We start from the raw sequence: 22,589 nt of genomic DNA, 5'->3' as shown, positions 1-22,589 counted from the left end.
GATCTAGCGTCGAGAGGATCGCGCGGATGGGCACGCGGAGGGTGAGTAGACGATTGAAATCGAGAGGAGCGCTGGGGTGGTTTAAGATCGATGGAAACGAGGTACGAGGGTGACGATTGCGTTTCAAGTGGGTCGTTTTAGTTAGGCGAATGGAAACGTGGGTGTTTATCTGGTACGCGTTATCTGGAAGACAACGCCACTTCCAGGGAGATACGACGATCCGAAATTGACCTCGTGACTTCAGATAATGGCTGCTGACTGACGTCTGCTACTTTGGCGCCGCGTATATGTTTCTTTGAAAAAGAAAATAAAATACTTGATAAAAATGTTAATAGATGTTTAAAGTGGCGAATAATGTTTACGTTGGTACGAATAAAAACGAATTCTTATAACTCTTTCGTTTTAAATCTTTCGTTTATCGAAATGGAAAATTTGAATAGGAAAATTATAAAATAGGCAAATCTCGGAGAGAAACAAAATTAGGGAGAGAAACGAGCGATCGAAGATTCGATAAAAAAATTGTAGACGCGGGCGTACTTCCGGAGCGGATATTTTTTCGAGCGGCCGCCGCTGACTTTCCTGATTCGCGATACTGGCTGTCCGGTTCGTCATTTCGTTCAGTCGTTCACGATCGTTCACCAGTCTTACTTAACATCCCGCATACTCTGCTACGCTCGACGCGACCCGACTTCTTGCTGGCCATCTGCGCGAAAGAGTACGCGTGATCGTGTCTTCGTGCAGCATCGAGGCAGGTGCGTGATCACACGAAATTCTCTCATCGATCGCGAAGTGACGCTTCGCTGTTCCGCGGTCCTCGATCGATCGCAAAGTGATCCGCGCTCTCTCGTTCCGTGCCTAGTTCCTTCGCGGACGTTTTCAGTGGACTTTATTACCATTCTAACTGCGAACAAAGCCGCGAGCAACACTTCTGTTGCGAAATGTAACGCAGCGGGGTACAGCGTCCCGACGCCCGCGTGCGCGTCGATTTTTAAACGAGCCCACCGTTAAGTAATCGACGGTGAAATGTTCGCCGCTTCGAATTTGGCCGCGAGCGAAACACCCCGAAGCGGTGGAATCGCGAGCGCTTGTGAAAGGGCGAGCCTCATAAAAGAAGCAGCATCTCGTCCTCCGCCGACACTCGGTCCGTTCTAATTCGCCGGCGACGTACGCGAAGTTCACCGGTCGTAACCTTGCACGGCGCGCAACGGACACCCGCGAAGCTCTGTCGCTTGTCAAGGTTCGTGGCCAGAGACGGTGCGATCTCGTTGTGTTCGTTATTTCGCGGCAGAAACGATCGACGAGTCCGCGAGTAAATTGGCTCGGACGATCGTTGCCGCCTCGGCCGAGTAATTGGATCATTCGACGTGGTAGTTGACGTGGATTAAGAATACCTCGCCTCGCAGATAATTAAGAATCTCGCGTCTCGCTTCATTCTCTCGTTCGATATCCGCGATTTCGTGTGCTCCTCCGATCCACGCGCACCCTTGTAACCATTCGCTTATCTATTCCTCGCAGCTATATTTGCGCCGTGACGAGGCTCCGAGCAAACGGACAAACACGACCACTTGCGCAATCGTTAATTTCCTTCCCGATAAACCGAACGATCGGCTCGTCGATTTCTCGAGGTTTCGAAAATTCCCCTGACGCTACGCTTCGCGACGGTTATTAATTTTAATTACAGAGGAGGCTTCTTTCTGAGTCACGCGGAATCGGTCGGGGGCGCGAAGACCCTGCGCTCGGCGATGGCCGAACGTTCCCGCAATCGACGAGCGCTCGTGGGTTTGCGATTCGTCGTTCGTTTGTCCGGCGAGGTTCCCACTTGACGGATTCAGTCGGAAGGTATGAATCGATTGCGTGTCACTTGTTAAGTTTCCTTCCACGCGAGGGATAATATAATAGATGGCGACGGACGTTTCGTGAAATTAATTCAATTCGCCGGCTAATGATTCCTGCGCTGAACGACTGACTCTTAAGATGAAACGAAAACATTCGATTCCTGGCGAAAGCACGCGGCGGTTGCCATTTGTCAAATGTGGTGTCCCTGTTTCTCGGATCAGCGGCGAGTCCAGCGTTCTAGAAACCTACACCTACATGTCGGGAATGGCGATCTCGAGAGCCGGTTCGAACTCACGACCCACTTCCTAGACACGCTCGCGCGTAATCCGATGCATCTCCAGTCCTCTGCTGGACCATTAGCCGTCCGTTCATTGTGCCGTGGCTGAATCTCTCGAGCACGCGCGTGTTCGCCATTCGATCGGTTTCTCTTTATCCCTCTGGCACTCTCGTGTCTTTCAGAATTCGTTAACGGACCGCCTGGAGAGGTTGCGTTCGTTTCGTAACGATCGCTACGTTTGATGAATCGTGATCAGACGTTCATTGTGCAGACGTTACGTACAGTTATCCGTTTGTTCCTTTTCCTTCGTTTATCGCAAAAGGTTCGAGGGAACATTCCCTTCTAATACGTCAATTGGACGACGTGCGACTTCAATGGGACATTGTTACGGTGTTTCTCCCCTCGTGGAGGAGGCACGACCCCAGAATCGACGGTCGTTTATCATCGAGGGCTTTTGAACGATTCGTCTAATCGCGGCTCGCGTCGGGGTTTCTCGTCACGGCCAGTTTACACCGTCTCGTAACTTCGTTCCTTACGTCACGTCCCGAATGCACGCGAAATATGAGGATACGCGCGTGTGTCGCAAGCGGGATCAGCCAACGGGAGAAACCTCTCGATCGAGAGGGGGACAGGATCGATGTGCGATCAGGAAACGTTTTGGGAGCGAACGATCCGGTTTCGGAGCCGCACTTTCGATTTCTCGATTAAATCGCGATCGTGGAAACCGTAATCGACCGACGCGCAATAACTTTTAACTAAGCTGGTTTATTGGCCCGGTTACGAGCGACGATTCGCTCGCCCGCTCGATTGAGACACCGCTGATTAACGCCATCTTTTCTGTTTCTTTTTATTGGCCAAGTAAACGAAACGAGAATTCAAGGATGCGACCCCGTGACATCGTTCGTTGCCTCGCTCGTACGCGTGGATCAAGATCGAAGATATTGGCTTGTTTGCGCGTTCCACTCTCGGTTCGTCCATTTCCAATCATGCCGGCGAAATCACGTAACTGCAGTTCGAGAAAAGTTTTTAGCGTTGCACACTTTGGCAATTAGAACTTCGTTTATTAGAATGAAAACTCTTGTCCGACTCTTCTCACTTGTGCTACTGTAAGCCGCCGCCGGTGTGGTCTGAAGTTAAATTGGTTCACGCAAGTGTACCATCAACTGGCTGGGATAATTATGATCGAATTGTTTCATTATTGCTCTAACAAGGACAATTTTGGCTATGTCAGATTCGATTCAGAGCCTGATCGATCATTGCAGGCTGCGCCATGTTGTTCCTGACGGTGACAGCGTGTCTGGTTATCGCGGTCCAGGCCGGATGCCCGATGAGACCGACCACGGAACAAACTTCCGCCCCGAGGACAGCGGGCGACGGTGGCTACAGGATACTAGTTAGCGGGGAGGCCGACAAATATATTCCTAACGCTGTTTACACGATTAGTTTGCGAGGTAATAATGTTTGCCATCCGTTTTACAGCCCTAGTCTACTAGAAATATTCAAAACGGACGCTTTTCGAGGAGGAGTGTATTTTGTATTAAGGGACAATTTGATTTTATAGGCTCGCAAACGCACGAGAGGCTGCAACAGTTCACTCGTTTCACGCTATCCGTGAGCTCTCAGCATGCACCCAACAGTCCAGCAGCTCGCGTGGGATACTTTCAACTGTTTTCCGATGGTCTGACCACCTTCAACGAAGACTGCGTCAACACGATATCCGAGGCCTCTGATTATCCGAAGAGCGAGGTGAATTACGTTCGAGTCGAATTCTTCCTTTTTTTTTTTTTTTTATTTAAACGAGACGTATCGAGCTTTAGGTGCATACAGTGTCGGTGAAAACGCGCGGAAGCAGATAGGGTGGATAAATATCTAACAGCTGGCCGACGGCCAACCGTCGTCGGCTGTTTGATTCTCTCCGCGTTATCGTTGCCAGGGGGCCGCGAATTTCCGCAACGAGACAATAAAATGTTCTTACCTTGGCGCAGGTCCAAGCGATGTGGAGGGCACCGCCGTCAGGATCAGGGTGCGTTATCTTTACGGCCATGCTCTTGGAGAATAACGTGCGCTGGTATGCCGAGGACGGACATCTGACCAAGACCTTCTGCGAGATGGAGCCGTCCGAGGTCGAAAGCAGCGACGACGGCAAGTGTTGCGCTTGCGACGAGGCAAAGTACTCGGTGAGTACGTTCAGTGTTTATCGAGCATACGGAAATACAAAGCCTCGAAGCTGGTGTCGGCGAACCTCGTGCAATTCCTACCTCCTCGTTCCAGTTGACGATGGAAGGAATCTGGTCGAACGTGACCCATCCGAAGGACTTTCCGTTCTCGCTCTGGCTAACCCACTTCAGCGATATAATCGGCGCCTCTCACGTGTCGAACTTCTCCTTCTGGGGTAAGGACCACATAGCCACCGACGGCTTCCGGCTGTTGGCCGAGTGGGGCTCCGCGTCCGGTGTCGAGGCTGAGCTTAGACTTAACTCTCATCAATTGAGAACGTTGATTAAGGCCGCTGGACTCTGGTACCCGAACGTAAACACTAACACCACCACTAGTTTCAGGTAGCTGCTTCTATTTTTCTCCTTTCGAAACCTTGTACCCGATTCTTTCTAGCTTTGCGTAAAAAAATGATCTCGATCTTACCTCTGTATTGTCTCCCAGCGTGGACAAGAAACATCCCCTGCTCTCCGTGGCGTCGATGCTCGGACCTTCTCCGGATTGGGTGGTCGGTGTCAGCAAGCTGAACCTCTGCAGGAAAGATTGCACGTGGACCAAAAGCGAGATAATCGATCTCTACCCGTGGGACGCTGGAACGGATAACGGAATTTCTTACATGTCGCCGAATTCCGAGACGAAGCCACGCGAGAAGATGAAACCGATCACCACCCTGTACCCTGAGGATCCCAGGTCACCGTTTTACGATCCGACCGGAAGACCAATGCTACCATTGGCCAGGCTCTACCTGAACAGGGAGAAGATCATTCCGCGTGGCTGCGACGAGGAAACTCTTCAACGGCAACTGGCGCAGCTCGAGGTCGCTGAGAACACCGAGGATACCGTCAGACGTAGGGACCATTCGATGTTCTCTTATCGATGAATCGTTTCAATTCCTTGTTCCCGCTTAACGTCGCCTTTCTTCTCGCTCTCTTCAGCGGAATGTCAGACCACAGACTACTCGACGTGGTCCAGTTGTTCGGTTAGTTGCGGCAAAGGGCTGAGGATGCGCACCAGGTCCTATGTGATGCCTGAAAAGGCAGCCATGTTCAAGTGCAACAGACAGCTGGTGTCCAAGGAGATGTGCGTCGCGTCGATTCCGGAGTGCTCGTAAGTATTATATGAAGTTCTGGTTCCATTCCACCTTAAGACCTGGTCATCTTCGATTACTCGAACGCGCGGATCTGACGTTAGGAGCGAGGAGGATACAGACAACGGTGGTCTCATCCCCTTCGACCATAGTGTCTGTGCAACCACCGCCTGGCGTCAGTGGTCCGAGTGTTCCTCATCGTGCGGCGTGGGCGTGCAGATGAGGACGAGGCGGTTCATAAATGATATGGGTCGTAAGAAGTGTCCTCACGTGTCTCTTGTTCAAAAGGAGAAATGTATGAATCCGCCATGTTTGCCTGGCACGGAGGAACAGATCGATCCTGCGTGCAAGGTATGTGTCGCGATCTTGTCACTTGGATGCGCAGTGTCCCGCATTCATCGTAGCATGTCCTATCGCATATGAATTGTTTTTGGTATCACAAGGTGACCGACTGGACCGATTGGTCGCCGTGCAGTGCCAGCTGTGGAAAGGGGGTGAAGTTCAGGACCAGACTGTTGATGGTGGATCCCTCGCAGCAGGAACAGTGTTTCTCCAAAGTGGAACTGCACCAGCAACGACCTTGCTTGGAGCAGGCTGATTGTACCTTCGACATGGCAACCGCGAAAGGTATTACGAAGTTTTAGAAGATCCCAAAGGTGGAGTTTAATGTCCGACTATTGCGTTTCTAGTGGTCTGCATGGAGGACGCAGATCCTGGTCCCTGCAGAGGTTACTTCCAGCGATGGGCGTTTGTTCCTCAGAAGTTAATGTGCGTGCCTTTCGGCTACGGTGGCTGTCGTGGTAATAGGAACAATTTCTTGACTGCTGAAGAGTGTAACAACACTTGTGGTATCGTAAGTACACTGTTCGCCAGGACTTGCATTGGACAGTGATTGACGATGGAGAATGTTCGATGACTTTCAGGTTAGATCGCTCCTTACTGGGCAACCCTTCAGCGATGCTAGAACTCGAGACGCGGAACCACCGATTCTACCACCCGTCGATTGTATCGTGAGTTCCTGGTCACGTTGGACACCCTGCAGCGTTACGTGTGGTACCGGTCGTGTCGTTAGCGTTCGTACAATCCAGGTGAGTTAGCTGAATCCTGCGACGGTGAAACGAAAGTATTAATTTTGATTAACGACGGTATCGATTTGGTACGTTCAGCAAGAGGCGCGAAACGGAGGACGTCCTTGCCCGAAGAAGCTCCATCGGCGTTCCAAGTGTCAGCTAGCGCCGTGCGAATAGAACCTTGAAGAAACATGATTAGTAGTTAGTAAAATGCGTTCTTGTTTTTGCTTTTTTGGATAATTGTTCAAGAGACATCGTTTCTCAACGAAAGTCATAAATCCTCGAGACGAATAAAAACGCTGAATATACATACATATATTTTTTTACAAGATGAGAGGTATAAAATAAACCGATGTATCAGAATAAATGGTATTTTATTAATGGTCATTCGTGATCTTCCTACTCTCGTTCGAGTTGTTCGAGTACGCTGGGTCACGATCGCAAACGAATCGAACGGTTTTCATCTTCATTTGATAAACCGTTGAAGTCTCGCTGTTGTTGTACAAACAAGCACAGAAGTTCTTTCCAAAAAATTAATTTCGTCCAATGATCGGTTTCTCTGTGCCGTAGTCTCATTGTTTCTCGTTTTCGTTTTTTCTCGAACCGTCGATGATTCGAGTCGTACCCTGACAGTTATACAAAAGTCGTTCGTTATCATTAAACGCTTACAATGTTTCGGTAAGTTTTAGATCCTCTGAAAGCTTCAACGAATTTGGGAAACAATAACGCTGCAAAACGGCTACACTCAAGGTCTCCCATTTCACTTCGTTCTTGTCCCCGATATATAGATCGCTTGTTCCCTAGAAAATATCTGAACTCTCGTGAATGGATGCTGGCGCTGTCGCAAATGATATCAATTTCAATCGTTAAAAAATTCCGCTAAATTCTACGATTCGTCTTCAACGTACATTCCGTTTATATATGATCTATTGTTTTTAACCGGTTTAGGTCGTTAATAAAACTTGATTGGTTCTGTATTTTTTTTCGTTTTTTTTTCTTTTTTTTATCTTTTCGTATTTCTTTTTCCGTTCACATACTCTCGCTCCGTTATATTTTTTTCTCTCTGATATATACTTCTCTTTTTTTTTGTTTCCTCGCAATAATAACCGCTCACAGGATAACACTCACTACGACGTTTGCCAAGTGGACATCTAACTTTACATTTACAATAATAATCTCATAAATAATACACGTAGGCGGTATAGTTACTATTACGTTACTGTCTGTTAGGCTCGCGAGACTCGATCCGGACACGAAGCGGACGAGATTCGCGGGAGTCCTTTAGAATCGCGAGACATTCATTTCGCGCCGCGGACAGGCCGTTCGCGTTAATTATACTTAATTACCATAGGTACACGTAATATCTAGGAAGTAGTACGGATCTTAAATCTCTTGTTTTTAGGCCTCTACTCGACTACGCTACGGCTCGTTCTTTGGTCGTGACACGTTTACCGTGACTCGTCCTCCCTGTTTCGTGAACCGCTATTTTAATAAATAGGAAAGCACTGCCGCACACGGTTTCCTCGTTCTCGCGGGAAAGAAGAAAGGGACTGAACTCGAGAGCCGAGCCGCGCTCGAAGTTTCCTGAAAGCCAGAGGCAATTGTCCCCGATCGTTTCGTTCGCCAAGTCGTTGTCAGCAGATTCTCTGTAGTTGTTGGGTAATTCTCCCCCGGGAACGGGCACCGTCGCGACGGCTCGAACGAAGATTGCCCTAATTTTCGAGCGCGACTGTTCCTCGTCGAGTCTGTCTCCTCGCTAATGCAAGAGAAAAGGAAAGGAGGTGCGATAAGTTCGACTAGATCAATGACTAGAGTCTGTTGCGTGGGTGAAATAAATAAGAAGAAAATAAAGGCTATTAGGACGAAAAAAGGGTGACCGAAGAAAGCTTCGATCCTCGGCAGACCAGCTTCCCGAAGCGACTAGGATAAATTCGAGGCGCTCGTCGGTCCACAGTCGTGAACGACGATAACGACTTGCAATTATCCGTTGAAGGTAAACGCAACAACGCGGCTAATCTTCGTGATCCTCTTCCGTACAAGATCGTCCAGACTAATGTTGATTAGGCTAGTTGTCGTCAACCCACTTGCCCCCTTCCGTTCTGGCAGTAGTAGCAGTAGTATGTAGTAACAGTACAGTAGTGTGTGCGTCGCGGGACGATACGGAACGGATCGAAAGCCAGGTTCTCCATTTTCATCCGGCCGTCCGTTCCGATCGGTCTCCCCGCGGTACGAAATCAGTGACAACGTTTGCTTACTTATCTCCGACCTCGTGGGAACGGTTCGCCATTCGATGGCCGGCTAGGAACACGGATACGGTCGACCTAATCGACGCGAGGAAACTTGGCCCGTTTCGACGAAGGATCCCCACGACGCTACGTTTCTCTCTATCTCTTTCTCCCGAGGAAACATTTTTTCCCATCTCCGAAGAAGCGTTCGCGTGTTCTCAGAAACTTCCAAGCTGTGTATCGCGTGACGTCATACGCCGCCATAAAGCACTGCGAAAGTTAATCTCCTAGGAACTGGGAAAAGTTCTCGCGTTAAAGTGGGAGGGATCTCCAGCGTGGATCGCTCCTCGTTCTCCTCGAGACGTTGAAGGGAAACAGGGCCGTACGGTAGGTCGACGAGCTGGCGTTGTTCGGATATTCACGGGCGACGTCGCTTATTTAAGTAATGTAGAAGATAGTCTCCGTTTGTCTCGGGCGAGGCGCGCGTCGTCGCGAGAAGGCATCGTTGTGCGTGTGCAGACGACCACGCGATCTCGCGTGATCCACCGGTTACGATCGTCTCTCGTCCGTTCCCCCCTGTCCGCTGGTTCACGGCCGAGTTCCGTTTCCGCTAGCTGGTGCGTCGCTACGAGGCGACCGACGGGTCCTCTCAGAGCCACCCGCCGGACACGTCGTGGCCAGATATCGGCTCGATACCCGGCAGCCGTTGCAGCTGCGTCGCCGACCCGTTCCTCTTCATGGTCGCGGGTAGAGAGCTGTGAGCGACCACGCTCTCCTCGGTCGTCGACGGCGTTAGCGGTGCCGCCGCGGGAACCACTGTGCAACACAAATAAACGAGACCTTCCAGCTGTTGCCAGAATTCACTCATACCCGTCGCTCTCTAAACAAACTCCACGATCGTCCTATTCCTCTAGTACCAGGAGTCGGTAACTTTCGCTCGCCGATTCGGTTAGATTCGGTTAGGTTAATCCATACTAGCCGGAACTATCGCGGTTTAATTTCGAGGGACGGGTAGTCGCGAGAAGTACTTTCGACCGAGTCTTCGTCACCGACTCCTGTAGTCTAGCGAACTAGTCGGCGAACCGCTAAGCAGACACGATACATTGAAACGCGTAGCGTACAATCAAGATACACATGGATCGGTTAGAATGCGAGTGTCAGGCTAGAGTTATTTGACAGGACATCGTCTCGATGTACTCACCGGGTTGCTCGCTAGCGCTGGCACCTTCCGGGGTGTCGATGCTGGGCTGCTGACTCTGCGTGACCTCATGCCTCCTGGGTGGTATCGTCTGGCCCAGTTCCGGTCCCCTAGCAGGCACGCTGCTGGCCCTCTGCAACTGCTGCTTCTTCGAGATCCTCGAGACGAGGGCGGAAGTGATCGGGTGTATAGGATTCGTGGTGCTCCCGCTCCTCATGCCAGAACTCGAGGACCTCGAGTCGGAGAACGTTTTCCGTTTCTTCCGGAGCGCCACCAACGCGCCTAGGCCATGAGCAAGCATGTGATGACCCTCGTGATGGTGCGCGTGATGAGCGTGGTGGGAATGCTGCGCGGGCTGGACTTCGGGTCCGGGTGTCTCCAGCGAGGATTTAGAGTCCGACGATCCCTCCGACCTCGAGCCGCCGTCCTCGGACGCGGGCGAGTACACGGAATCCTCTGAACGAGATCTACCTGAGGTAACGAGGGGAGTTGCTTTTTAATATTCTTCTGTCGCGCTTCGCGTCCACGCTCGACCTTGGACGTGACGCGAAGCGACGTATAGGATTCTATCGTAGTAAATGTAGGGATTTCATTACGCTTAATCTACGTCAGAGACGCACGCACGATATCGCAATCATGCTTAACTTACCGATTAGCCGCGAGACTCTGTCTCGAACCTTGGCCGCTTCGATGATGTTCTCCCACTTCTTCGCCTTCGAGCTGCTTCTCATTCGACGGCTTTGTCTACTGGTACCGAGTCCGGGGACGCTGTTGGTACTGGTACGATGGGGACTCTTCTTGGGGGTGGTACCCGGGCCGAATATCGCGCTCAACGTGGAGCCGAACACGTCGTGAGAGTTCTCGTGGTGCACCTGCTGCAGCGAGGCTGTAAACTCGTCAACCGGCGGCAGAGTGCCGCTTCCGCTCGGCTGAGGGGCAATATTGAAGCCCTTCATTAGCCGCCGCTCCTTCTGACGGTTCTTCTTACCGCCCGCACCTATGGACAGCTCTTTAAGGCTACCGTCTATGGGGCAGACAGAAAACCAAGGAACTACTCTGAAGCGGCTACTAACAAACTGAAAGCAACTTAAACGACCGCCTAACGAGGGTGACGCGGGATGATGCGCGTAGGCTCGATTAATTGCGTTGCGTTAATAAGCGAGGAGGTCGGCGGTGAGCGCCGTTACGCGCAGCTCCGATTCCGAGGAAGTTTTCGCGCCACGTTAAGTTCAACCAGCCAACTACCAAACGATATTCCCGCCGCACGGCGTTTCATATCATTAATTAGGACATCGCGGGACGCCGGGTGATTAATAACGTTCCTGTAACGAAGTTCGGAACTTTCGTTTACGGAGGATGAAATTCGTCGCGACGCGGCAATCCTTGGGACGATACAGGAACGCTCCGGCAACTTGGTCCGTCTTAGAACTCGAACGGTTTCAAAGGACAGTGCAGGAGGCAAATACACAAGATGGAAACAAAGGATTCTACGTGATACGCTACAAGAAAATCGAAGTAGTTCGCGGCAGCGAAGTTATCGCGCGAGGATGTCTCACCAGTTCCGCCGCCGCTGGCCGTGGACGTGTTCATGCCGGAATTCCTCAGTATCTCGATCAATTCGCATCGGAGGGAGCTGATGTCCTGCTTGATCTCGTTCACGTCGTCCTCCGTGACGCCCTCGCTCTCTGCCTTCCTTTGTTCGACGGTCACGTACCTTCTCACTAAATTCCTCATGATGCTTTGGTACCTGAAGTCCCTCTCCGACGCTTGCTTCACCTTTCTCTGTCGAACAAACGAAATTACCAAACGTAACGCCCCTCCTGATTCCATCGTGTTCGCGAGCCGACGTCGACCCGGCGCAATTGACAACGATCCGATCGGAAAGTCGTATACGTCGGACTAGAATCAATCTCACTCTGATCGTTCTCATGTGTTCCTTCTTGGCCGCGCGGCTGTGCCCGCAGAGCTTCCTGTACATCCATTGGCCTATGTACCAGACGCTCTTCGGTGTCGGGATGATGTTGAACGGCGGCGGTGCCGTGCCGCCCTCCTCGAAATAGCTGATCCAGAGTTTGCTCCTGGCGAACTTCCACTCGACGTCCGCCCGTTCCTGGGCAGAAAGGAAACTCGCTCGATTCTCTCCTCCATTGTGTCCGCGAAAGACAATTAGACGGATGGCGAGCGGGTCACTTACAGAGATCAGCTGATAGGAATGGTTCATCATGGCGATTAATAGATTCAATAGCACGACGATGTTGATCACGGAGTACGTGCCGAACATCAGCATGCCCCAGAACCTGGTGAACGCTTTGATGCCGTCCAACTCGAAGCTCTCGAGGTCGACCAGCCCGAAAACGGCCCAGAACAGCGTTTGCGCGGTTTCGAACAAGCTGTTTTAAACGACGAATGCAATCGTGTGCTCTCGAAATCGATTATGGGGGGGGGGGGGGGGGGCATAGGTTTTCGAAAGTCAGAAAGTACGAACTCGATTCCCGCGTAATTCAGCTGGATAACTGGAATATTACGGTCGAGTTCGTAGCTTGCTATTCGACGACGGTTTACGACGTCGTGTAATATTAAGGTGTGTCACGTACTTTGCGAATCTGCGCCAAACGATGCAGGCGTTCGAGTCGGTGGTGACGTTGGCGACGGAGGAATGGGGCATCGCGGCTGGGCACCGTTTCTTCTCCATGTCCGCGTAGTACCAGAGCAGCTGGTTCAGACCTGAGCCAACGAGATCGTGTTTCGTTACCTATAATTCACCTTCGAACGGATCGATTCGTTATCGTTTAGGTGGACATTTACCACAGGAGAACGCGAACAGCACCAGCACGTAGAGGAAGAAGAACTTCATAATGTCCATTACCATTCTGGAGAGGGAGACCTGGAGCGGGCCGAGGTGCGGGTTCACGGAGAAAATGTAGACGAGTTTCAGCGAGCTACAATGCAGATCGAGAAAGAAACACTGGCGTTGCGTTTGTACAAACGAAGGGCGTGGAATTGGAATTTATGTCGAAAGAGCGGAGTCTAATTACTTCTCACGGGAATTCAACGTCCAAACGACTCGTTGAAGCAAGGTTACAGAAATCAACGATTACCCTCTCTGATAAAACCGTGGAATTTTACGCTTAGCGGAGCGCTACCGTCGACGGGACTCGATTAAAATGACGCGAGCGTTTCAAACGAAATACCAAAGTATAATAAAGACCTGAATATATTGGCGGCGGAGAAAAGGCCCTCGGATATGAGCATCGGATCCCACGTGTCCCATTGTTCGCGCTGCAGCTCGGATCCGGAACCAGTGCGCTCCTCCATTTCCTTCTGCACCCTGTAGTAGGCGACCACCCTGAGCGCGGCCGTCGCAACGTACAACGAGTTCGTAACGAAGTCGATCACGTTCCACATGTCGTTCACGTACTCCTCGAGGCCGACGTCCCATAGCTGCTTCACCTCGGACCAAATCAGCCCGGACACCCAGGCCAGGATGAACCTGCGACAGCGTCGATACCTTACGATACCTACGCGAAACGTTTCGGACGCTCGTCGAAGCCGCGAGGGGATCCGTCTCGAGGATTTACTTTCGAGATGTAGGTGTTATTTGGATTCCACTCGATTTCAGTGGGACGGGTTAACCGTCCAGCAGAATTAGGAAAACATTGTTAGAGGGAATAACAGCGGTCCTCTATTTCGATTTCATCCGTCGAGGCTCTTCGCTTAGGCGCGTGTAAATGAAAAGTAAGCGACGGTTAAGAGTATATTGCCTTACCATTCGACGATCGTCGGAGCAGCGCCTCTCTTCGTCGGCGCTGGCTCGTGCTCAGCTTCCACGACGTTGTAACCCGTCCAATTCCCGATCAGGCTCTCTATCCTTTGGCTGGCCAGGATCAACATGACTGCGAATCGCGAAATGCGCCATCGTGTTAATCGCAGGTGTATCAACCGTCGGATCGTCGAAGCGATACCGTTGTAAAAGTTGTCGGAAAGTTCGAGATTGGAGAAATCTCAGCGGCTGGCACGAGAACCGTTCCCCGCTATCGCGATCGGTAGAACATGATGCTCGTTGGCCGGGCGCGAGGCTAATCTCTTGCTACAGCCAGCGGGATTAACTTGGCTTGTTCCTGAATAATCTCCCGAAATTCCTTGCGCCCCGCCCGCGACCTGGAGGAGTACATTATCTCCCAGCGTTCACCGTGACTCAAAACGTCGTTAGTCTAACTTCGAGGTCAATTACGCTTTTCGAGGGTGCCTGGAACCAGGCGAGGAACTTCTCTCTTTGCCCTGGTCCTTTGAGCGGCACCCTCGAGCCTGCTCCCCGATATCCACCGGCCGAGTTCCTAACAGCCGAGATTTAAATCTACGCGTACGTACTTTCAACGAGGCGCGCGTATCGATCGGGAAACGACGTTATCCACGGACACGAGTCCACGCTGTTCCTCTATGGAGCTGAAACGAGCAACTTTCTCTTGTCGTGGATGTCGTGGACAAAAGTTCAAAACTCGACGGTCCATACACGCGGATCGCTTTAACCGCGGTGTAACGGATAGAAATAAGAGGAGGCCGATAAAAGTTCGAGTGGAATCGAAGTTCGCGACAACGCACGTGACAAATTTCTCTCTCGACCACCACTTGGATCCCTCGCTCTTTTTGCTCGTGCGTCGATTATTTTTTTTTTTTTTGTTTTTTTACTCCGCTGGCGATCCACGGATATTTACGAGACTTGTATACGGTGGCGCGGAAATTTGCGCACGTCCACGGTCGTATTCCGCGGGTTGAATTCCGTGGTATAATTGAATGGAAACCGGTTCCAGGGTGTTCCCGTTCAGCGTACGTCTGAAATGTTTATCGCTCCCCGGTAATGGTAGTTGATGTCTCAAATTTAGAGCATTACCGCACTCCGCTATTATTGGTAGTGAGAGGTGTTCGCGGGCCGTGGTACCCGGTGAGAGGTATTTGTAAACTGTTTAGAACCAGTGGCCGACGTTTGATTCGTTGACGCGGCGAAGGGTGAGCCACGTCGTCGTCGAAACTAGGCCGAACGAATTCGATAAACTATCGAGCAAAAAACTGTTGAATGTAAACGAGGGCTTTTTTCAATTCCCGTTTTATCCGTTCGAGCGACGGAACGCCGGGAGTTCGCGTTCGAGGGGGGCGAGGAGAATCGCGACCGCTTTGATCGAGATTAATTTTGGAACGTTTTATTAGGTTGGCGCGATGTTATGAAACGGCGCGTTCGAGTGTACCACGGGTCGAGGAACGAGGGAGGAGAATACTCACAGAGAAAAGTGAAGTACGAGGCCGAGTGGCAGATGAACTTGATGAACGGTTTCCTCATCGTCTGGCCGACCACGCTGTGCGGCGCGATTATGTATCCGACGCTGAAGAAAGGGAAGAGGACGCCTATCCTGACGATCTCCAGCGCCTGGAGGACCATGTTTTTCCTGCGGAACCCCGGAAGACCCTCGTACCAAATCGACGCAAGAAGCTGCTGCACGTTAGGATGCGCCACAAACTGGAAATTCCGAGTTAATCCGATATTGGTCGACGGTTTCCGGTCATGTCACTAGGAAATTGTACTTATTACGGTCTAATTTCGGAGTTAGGACTCGTCGCGGCCGATCCCGCTGAGGCTTAACGAGGTTACGTCGATACCCTTCGCCGACGGCTATCTCTAAGGACCGATTCGATTCGACCATCCGTCGAGATTTCAGATTTACGTGGACAAATTACCAACGGACAATGTATTTTCCCCGGGAATTTACAATCTCGACCCGGCGATTACCGTCTTTATTCGGCTCGGGCACGAATCGAGTCGAAATGGAACCATTACGGTATTCTCGATTTCCGTTTAGGACGCGACGGCTAAAGCATAGCAATTTCGAACGGTCACCTTTTTCTGTCGCAGCTTAATGGCCAGCTTCAGTCGATTCAGATGCATCCTCTCGCCGTGTTCGAACGCCGGCCCGGTGGGATCGTGATTCAGCAGCACCTCCAGCTCGTACGAACTTCTGGTATGATCGAGCAACGCGGTGGCGAAGTCCTGGCACTGTCTTCGCAGCTCCTGAAATCGTAACGTTGCCAAAAGCTCGAGCGACAGGCCTTCGCAACTCGAATCGCGCGTCGCACGCGCCAAGGAAAGCTTCTTTGTCCGAGCGGGTCCCAACTTTTCCCAGGCAGAAGTTTCCTTGGCGACGCTCTTAAATGCGACACGCGATATCGTTGTGAAACTTTTTCGAATGCACGGGAGACGGGTACGATCTCTCCCGGGTACGATCGTGTGCGAAACGTCGCCAAGAAGGAGCTGTGCCGAATTGTAAAGACGCTTCCTCGGGGGGCGCACCCTCCGTCCTTCGAACGGGGAAGGAAATTACGACGAGAAGTATGAATGGGACGGATAAAAAGATTTGATTCGCGGCCAGGTCGTTTGTCAATCGACTTGTCGAAGGACAATCGGCCGTTCGACGAGGCTGGGGGCTCGCGAAAAAACGGGTACCAACCTCGTGGATACTTTATCCCTGAGATGACGGAGGGTGGTTCGAGAACAGGGACTGATGGATCGGTAATTTATTCCCCTTTAGCGCTGGTCGATCGCTCGGAAGATTGAGACGATTATCTCGAGTGAAATGTTCGATCGTTATTGCGTTCAAATTGTGGGGAGTGACTGGAGAGGAGGGTTGTTTCCACCCTTGAATGAAAAGAAAATATATCGCCGAGTAAAATATTCATACGCCACGAGAGCTGTGGGTTTAAATGGAAAATATCGTTTTCGTAATAACATCACGCGTTACTGGATCCAAGTCTCGATCGAACTGTGCTCAAAACGTAATCAGCTTCCAGCTTGAAATTTAATATTAAAAGAAAAAAACGTGTCGAAAGTATGTAGTTCTTCAGAATCCTCTCCGTGGACCATCTGTCTCAAAGAGAAAACTTGAAATGGCCGGCAAGTGATAAAATGTCGTTCGACGGGGCGGGAATGGGGTCGCGGAAAGAATCGAGAGGTTTTTACCGCGACGTAAAAACGTAGAGACAGATGAGGGTTAGCCTCCCATAATCAATTCTCGTTAATCGTTCGTCGGCCCACCCACACGGGCTTAATTAATTTGTTATCGACGATGATTTATTTCCGTCACTCGCAGCGATCGATGCGGCGTTGTCGCGAAATTAGAAATGCCACGCACCGCGTGCCTTCCTAGAAAAAGATACAAACCGGTGGACTAACTGGAATCCCATGCATCGCCGTTTCATGTACGGCTCCGCGCCAAAATAAACATTTACGACATCAAAGCGCCACGCCAAACTGTGCAAACGCCCGGTAATATCGACGAGTGGCAGCGTACTTCGCGATCGGTTAACGAGACGTTAATATTCGCCATCGACTCGGCCATGAAACCTCCGGACGGTCGCTGGTCCGTCGGGCTCTTCCTACGTTCTATCTCGGGGGAGGACAAATCCGGAGTATTTCGAGACCGTCTCGAATGTGAACAGCCACGTGTGCCCGGGCTGTTTACACGAATTAACAACGGGCGCGTTTGCAACGCGAGAAAGACGACGCGTTGAGTCAACAGAGAGTTGCCTGGCAGAAATAAGCAGAGACCGGTTCCAGTTGGCAAATGCGAGAGCCGAGCTCCAGATCGGCTCCATTCATGCGTTCCACGGCCTGTACACGCCCTTCGATATCCGCCACCCCGAGGACCAGCTTCGCCTCGCGCGCACCCTTTGCTCCGGAATAAACAATTCGAGTGGATGCCTCCGCGAACCATCGATTCGCATCGTATTGATTTAACATATCTCGCTACTTTCCAACGGCCATTGGTTCTCCGGCTGATCCGCGAATTTTTTACTCCTCCCTGGAGTACGGAATATCTCCCCGGGTCAAGAGCGCCCTACTCGCGTGGACAAACGAAACGGATGATAGGAATAATATGGGTCGGAGCCACGGGGAGAGGCCTATACGTTGCCGTCTGAAAAGGGGATGATACGCGGGCGCCATCGCGTATTTTTCGAAAATCCTTTCGTCTCGAAACTTCGCAACCCTCCCCATTTACGCGGCGCCTACATTTCGATAAATCACGGGGTAGCGTTTCGGGAAGCATTTCTTTCTCGTTCCGCAATTCCCTCTCCCCGAGGTGGCGTAATATGTGAGCCGTTTCTAAACCGACGAAGTGGATCGTTTGTAAAAGCGTCGCGGACGTACGGTTCGGTGAACGGTGCCGGAGGAATTTCGTGGCCCGAAAGAAGTAATCGAACGAAGAGGAAAGTGGGCCAACACGGTTGAGAAGCCTGGCGAACTCTGAAGTTCAACGGTTGTTTTATGTACTCTCCCTCTCGTCGTTCCGCGGACACGTTAGAGTGGGATCGCGTTCCCAACGTTAAATTGGACGACGGACTCTATTTTCCGGAGTAATCGAGATCCTTAAGCGACAACTTCAAAGCTGCCGAATGAAATCGCGAGCCACGAGACCGAGCTACTTGACGAAATAACACCGGCTACCAGTTATTAGAGGAAGGATCCTTTGAGAGGTATTCCCTTTCACTTTTTGCGTACGAACGCTTTGGACTCCGCTACTTTAATCCCTCGCGTTCCGAATCCTTTCTTTTCCGTGTAAATATTTCCTCTTGCAGCGAAGATTACTTAAAACACAGTTGCGTCTTTGAATCGCCTCGAATCGCCTCGAATTCCGGCAGTTAAAGCGGGGGATCGATCGATCGAGTTAACATTCCTTTATCGACAATTCTCGGTACGCGTTTGACTGCCGTCTCACCTGGTATTCGCACTTAAACTCGTGCTCGAGGAACGAGAGCCGGCGAAGTTCCCACGAGAGCTCGAACGCAGTCAGAATCGGATCCTTTGAGGAGAGTGCGATCAAGGACGGCGAGGCGAGGGCTCTGTACGCGTTTATTCGGCTTCTGGAATGCCTCAGAGAGTCTTCCCTTCGGGATGTCACACACTCGTTGCACCTGTCGACAAAAAACGCCACCGCAATTCGTCAGCTCCGCTATTCACCTCTTTTCAGTGAATAATTCCCAGCCATCCGTACGCTTTGACGTGTCCAACTTACGCGTAACGTTTTGCGATCAATTTTATTCAACGGATGAAATTTCACCCCTCACGAAGGTACGTCTAGGGACGAAGGTTGCAGCGTGGATACCCCCACAGTTTAATTGATCAGCGTGGGTTTTTGTACGCGAGGATCGCGTGGACCGATCCTAATTATCCATGGGAAATTAATCGACGCGGAACGATGCGTTTAACGAGAGACTATAGCCGGCGACGCCTACGTATCGTCGGATTTATTTACGAATGGACTTTCATTATGCTCGTGGGAGCGATGAAAGGGAGAGGTTGTTTGTTTGGAGGACAGCTTACCCGCAACGAACATCGTGAGGCATGGGCAGCGTGGATCCGCGGTCGAGGAGGATCTTAATGATCTCGTAATTGTCCCTGTGCGCGGCTAGGATCAGGGGTGTGATGTCCGGCGTGAACGTGGCCGTGTCCGATGGCAGGGCTTCCCAGCTCTGAAACAGAGACACATAAACCCTGCCTTTACGCGTGCTCGTGGGGATGACAAATCGTTTCTCGATACAGGATCGTGGGATAGATTCTTATAGATTCTTGTAGATTCCGACTTTACACGTTTCACGACTCACGCTGCCATTGTCCATAAATCATCGCGAGATCTCGAAAGGGTATCGTCAGATTGGATCGTTCGCGGGAATGTTAACGGCTCGATGAGTTATGGACAGCAACGTGTATCAATAAATGTACTGCGATAATCGTTTATTTATCTCGAAACGAACGCACTGGGTATAATAATAAATACTTTGATCGTCGCGAACCAGAGGGACACAATTATTTCGAAAAGTTCCGCGTAAGCCGATTCCCCTCCTCTCGAGGAGTTGGATAAAAGCCGATTAAACCGTCTCTCCCTCTTTTTTGTTTGCGATTTCTTTATTTTTCCGTTTTTGTCGATGCCCACTCAGCGGGAATTTCACATTTATACGGCGCGAGCGTTTCCAAGCTTCGCCGGAAATGGGATCCGGTAGTTGGCTGGCTTTGAACGGACAGACGCGCTTTGTCGAGGGCCGATGGCCAGGGGGTGCCGGTCCGCGAAAGACAATCCCCCGGGCTACACCTGAGCAAAATGTGGCTCGAGCCATTTGTCGGATCGAAATCTACTTAACTGCTCACGTAGCGGCGGACAACGCGTCGAGAATCAACGATGGAATTTCGATGACTGAAACGAAATTGCCTGCCCGGAAAAATGCAATCACCGGTTAATTGCGAGGCGAAGCTTGTCGCTGCGAAATCATGGTGTCCCCGATAGGAAAGAGGAGCATGCTCTACGAGGATTAACTACACTCGCGAGATAAAAAGCGCTCGATGTTAACCGGCATTTCTCGCGAGAACGTGAGAATCGGTAAACTACGCGTCCAAGTTGACACAGTTTTGTAGCAGGTGGCGACAGGTAATTTAAAAGTTCACGCGACGCGCTGCAAAGCGTCGAGGAGGTTTCGTGCTAGTTTACATTTCGGTCGAGATCGATCAAAGAATTTAAGAATCGACAGGGAACGAGCTGACGGACATATCTATTTCATACATCTACGGAGGAGAAAAAGGGGAATAAATATCTTGGATCGATACAGTTACATATACTGGACGATGACTAACGTGTGGCTCCCCGTTTCGATGAAGGCTCTCCTCGTGCTCCAGAAGCACCTCCACCGCCTCGACGAATTCCTCGGAGATGGCGTGTAGAAGCGCATCCTTCGTGTCGACCTTGTGCTCGATCAAAAGCTCTACCATTTCTAGGTTTTCGTTATCGATCGCCATCAGAAGCGCCGACCGTCCCAGCGGATCCACGCAGTTGATGTTCATTTCGGTTTCGTGTGCCCTCTGCAGCATCCTGAAACAACATCCCCCACGCTCTCGCCACACTCTATTTTCCCTTTTATCTCTTCCTTATTTATTTAAACGCTGCTCGCACGAGTCGTCGACGATTCCCGCTTGACAAACGCATTTCGTTGCCCCGTTTCGCCCGTTGGGCGAGCCAAATGAGAATTCCACGGCCGCTGAAACTTCCTCGTACATCGCAATCGGTATTAATTGCGCCGGGGCGAGCAACAACGCGAAGAATTCCGAGAAGTTTCGGGATCGCGGGATAATTAGATCCTTTGTCGGCGCGATGGAGGATTCTATGTACGCCGCGCCTTTTGACCTTCCCTCGAGACGAAAGATGCTCGACGGAGCCCTAGATCCGAGAGACCGATTTCCGTCCGCGCTCGCGTGCATTTCGTGCTCGTTTGCACGAAAGCCACGATCGCGATGCTTGCACGCGCCGTTTCTCTTTCCACCTTTCAAATTAGCTATTGTAGTCGCACTGAAAGCGTACCGAACAATACGTTACTTCTCGCTAATTCTCGCCTGATGAATATTCACGTATCCCACGTATCCTCGCCAAGGAAAATTCAATTTCTCTTCCTATACGAGAAACACCGGCCCGTATTCCCGGTGATACCGTTATTTTTCGTCTGCCGCGATAATTTATGTTAGATGGTAAATTTGTCTGCGAACGAGTTCCGGGGAAAAAGTGGTGAAAACCAGCGTGGATGTTCTGAATCGCGAGCGCGAGCAACATTTGCTCGCAAGACAGCATGCGCGCGGTAAATGTTATCGTCGTAACAAATGCAAACAGCGAAATTCCCCGTGAAAGTATCCTGCGTTAAGTGTGCCGACCCTTCGTTATCCTCGTTAGGTAACGCAGCCGGGTACGTGCTTTTAAAAATTTTCATCAGGATTACTTCTCGTTTACGCGACGTCTACACAGGCGCGTCACGTACACCTTTGATTATCCGTAGTCTCACCTTCTGACAGAGGCAACGTCCCCACGTTCCACCGCGAGAAGGTATTTCTTCTCTTGGTAGGACAGACTGGCCATTTCCTGGTGCGGTCTCACCACGTTCTCCTCCTCTATCATGCCGTGGATACTGTGCCTCTGAAATAATCGTAACTTTTTATTACACAGAGGACGGGAACAGCGCGGCAGGTCCACGGTTCGAAAAATGAACCTATCTTCCGCTTTATTTCATCCCCGTGCTATTCATCCCCGCGACAGGGTTAATCAAAACTCGCGACCGCGTCCCCTTCGTCCTCTCTCGCCCGTCCACCGCGCTCTTTTCCAGGTGCAGCGCCCGTTCGTTCCCGCGAATATTCCTAAATTACGAATGACACCGAAATTGTCCGCGTTTCACAATTTCTAATCCAATTTCAGCGCGCTTCCGTTCGTACGCACCAGGCACTATCCACCGATCTAAGACGCGATTCTTCTCGAGGGTAAAATTTACCACTTTGCCATCGCTCTTCTGGCGACAAAAAAAAAAAGACCCTCGAATCCTCGAGGAACTGGAAGGGTGGTCGCGAGGGTTATTGATCGACGGCTGAGGCTCCGCTGAAAGATGGATGATATTAGGGTGATAAATGTACCGCTACGTTGGCGGGGGTTGCTTAAGCGAGAGACGCGCGTACGGAGAGAGAGATCTCGCGTCGGGGATCGAGGAAAGCGTCGCGAGTCGTTCGATTTAAAGCGCAACGACGTTATCGAACTTCTCGACGTGGCGGTGGGTAATAACGTACGAGCTCCATCAGGGGATCCCGGTGTTACGGCAGTTTCGAGGAACTTTCAAGTTT

General features: G+C 51.0%; 2 protein-coding genes across 12 annotated transcripts in view; one reads left to right on the top strand and one right to left on the bottom strand.

Moving 5' to 3' along the window:
- Nucleotides 1–585: 585 nt before the first annotated feature.
- Nucleotides 586–6,871, top strand: Fat-spondin (extracellular matrix protein f-spondin). Of its 3 annotated transcripts, none has more exons than XM_076904044.1 (12): nucleotides 586–727; nucleotides 3,358–3,564; nucleotides 3,675–3,859; nucleotides 4,099–4,290; nucleotides 4,385–4,671; nucleotides 4,772–5,175; nucleotides 5,263–5,434; nucleotides 5,519–5,765; nucleotides 5,858–6,041; nucleotides 6,104–6,267; nucleotides 6,338–6,502; nucleotides 6,581–6,871. In XM_076904044.1, the coding sequence occupies exons 2-12, from the start codon at nucleotides 3,384–3,386 to the stop codon at nucleotides 6,659–6,661; spliced, it is 2,262 nt and encodes a 753-aa protein (XP_076760159.1). In that variant the 5' UTR covers nucleotides 586–727; nucleotides 3,358–3,383; the 3' UTR covers nucleotides 6,662–6,871. The 3 variants fall into 3 exon arrangements, with proteins under 3 accessions (XP_076760159.1, XP_076760158.1, XP_076760161.1); XM_076904043.1 differs by having other exon boundaries at nucleotides 594–752; nucleotides 3,376–3,564; XM_076904046.1 differs by lacking the exon at nucleotides 586–727 and adding an exon at nucleotides 1,218–1,237 and having other exon boundaries at nucleotides 3,376–3,564.
- A 2,399-nt stretch (nucleotides 6,872–9,270) lies between these two features.
- Trpgamma (Transient receptor potential cation channel gamma) overlaps nucleotides 9,271–22,589 on the bottom strand; it is a 61,900-nt gene continuing 48,581 nt past the window's right edge. For 4 of the 9 annotated variants that reach the window (XM_076904030.1, XM_076904031.1, XM_076904029.1 and 1 more), the window contains 16 exons: nucleotides 21,767–21,897; nucleotides 20,553–20,808; nucleotides 19,272–19,420; nucleotides 18,667–18,862; nucleotides 15,795–15,965; nucleotides 15,182–15,416; nucleotides 13,674–13,800; nucleotides 13,116–13,397; nucleotides 12,713–12,846; nucleotides 12,502–12,631; nucleotides 12,102–12,297; nucleotides 11,823–12,017; nucleotides 11,464–11,689; nucleotides 10,557–10,931; nucleotides 9,911–10,378; nucleotides 9,271–9,525 (listed from right to left, as the gene is read on the bottom strand). In XM_076904030.1, the coding sequence (XP_076760145.1) occupies nucleotides 9,359–9,525; nucleotides 9,911–10,378; nucleotides 10,557–10,931; nucleotides 11,464–11,689; nucleotides 11,823–12,017; nucleotides 12,102–12,297; nucleotides 12,502–12,631; nucleotides 12,713–12,846; nucleotides 13,116–13,397; nucleotides 13,674–13,800; nucleotides 15,182–15,416; nucleotides 15,795–15,965; nucleotides 18,667–18,862; nucleotides 19,272–19,420; nucleotides 20,553–20,808; nucleotides 21,767–21,897 (3,438 nt within the window). In that variant the 3' untranslated portion in view covers nucleotides 9,271–9,358. The remainder of the gene's footprint in view (nucleotides 9,526–9,910; nucleotides 10,379–10,556; nucleotides 10,932–11,463; nucleotides 11,690–11,822; nucleotides 12,018–12,101; nucleotides 12,298–12,501; nucleotides 12,632–12,712; nucleotides 12,847–13,115; nucleotides 13,398–13,673; nucleotides 13,801–15,181; nucleotides 15,417–15,794; nucleotides 15,966–18,666; nucleotides 18,863–19,271; nucleotides 19,421–20,552; nucleotides 20,809–21,766; nucleotides 21,898–22,589) is intronic. The other 5 variants (XM_076904034.1, XM_076904038.1, XM_076904033.1 and 2 more) reach the window with 4 other exon arrangements.

This window comes from Xylocopa sonorina, chromosome 11 (assembly GCF_050948175.1).
Source record: "Xylocopa sonorina isolate GNS202 chromosome 11, iyXylSono1_principal, whole genome shotgun sequence".
NCBI lineage: Eukaryota > Metazoa > Arthropoda > Insecta > Hymenoptera > Apidae > Xylocopa > Xylocopa sonorina.
Note: the sequence above shows the minus strand (reverse complement) of the source record. Positions and strands in the feature narration are given on the sequence as shown.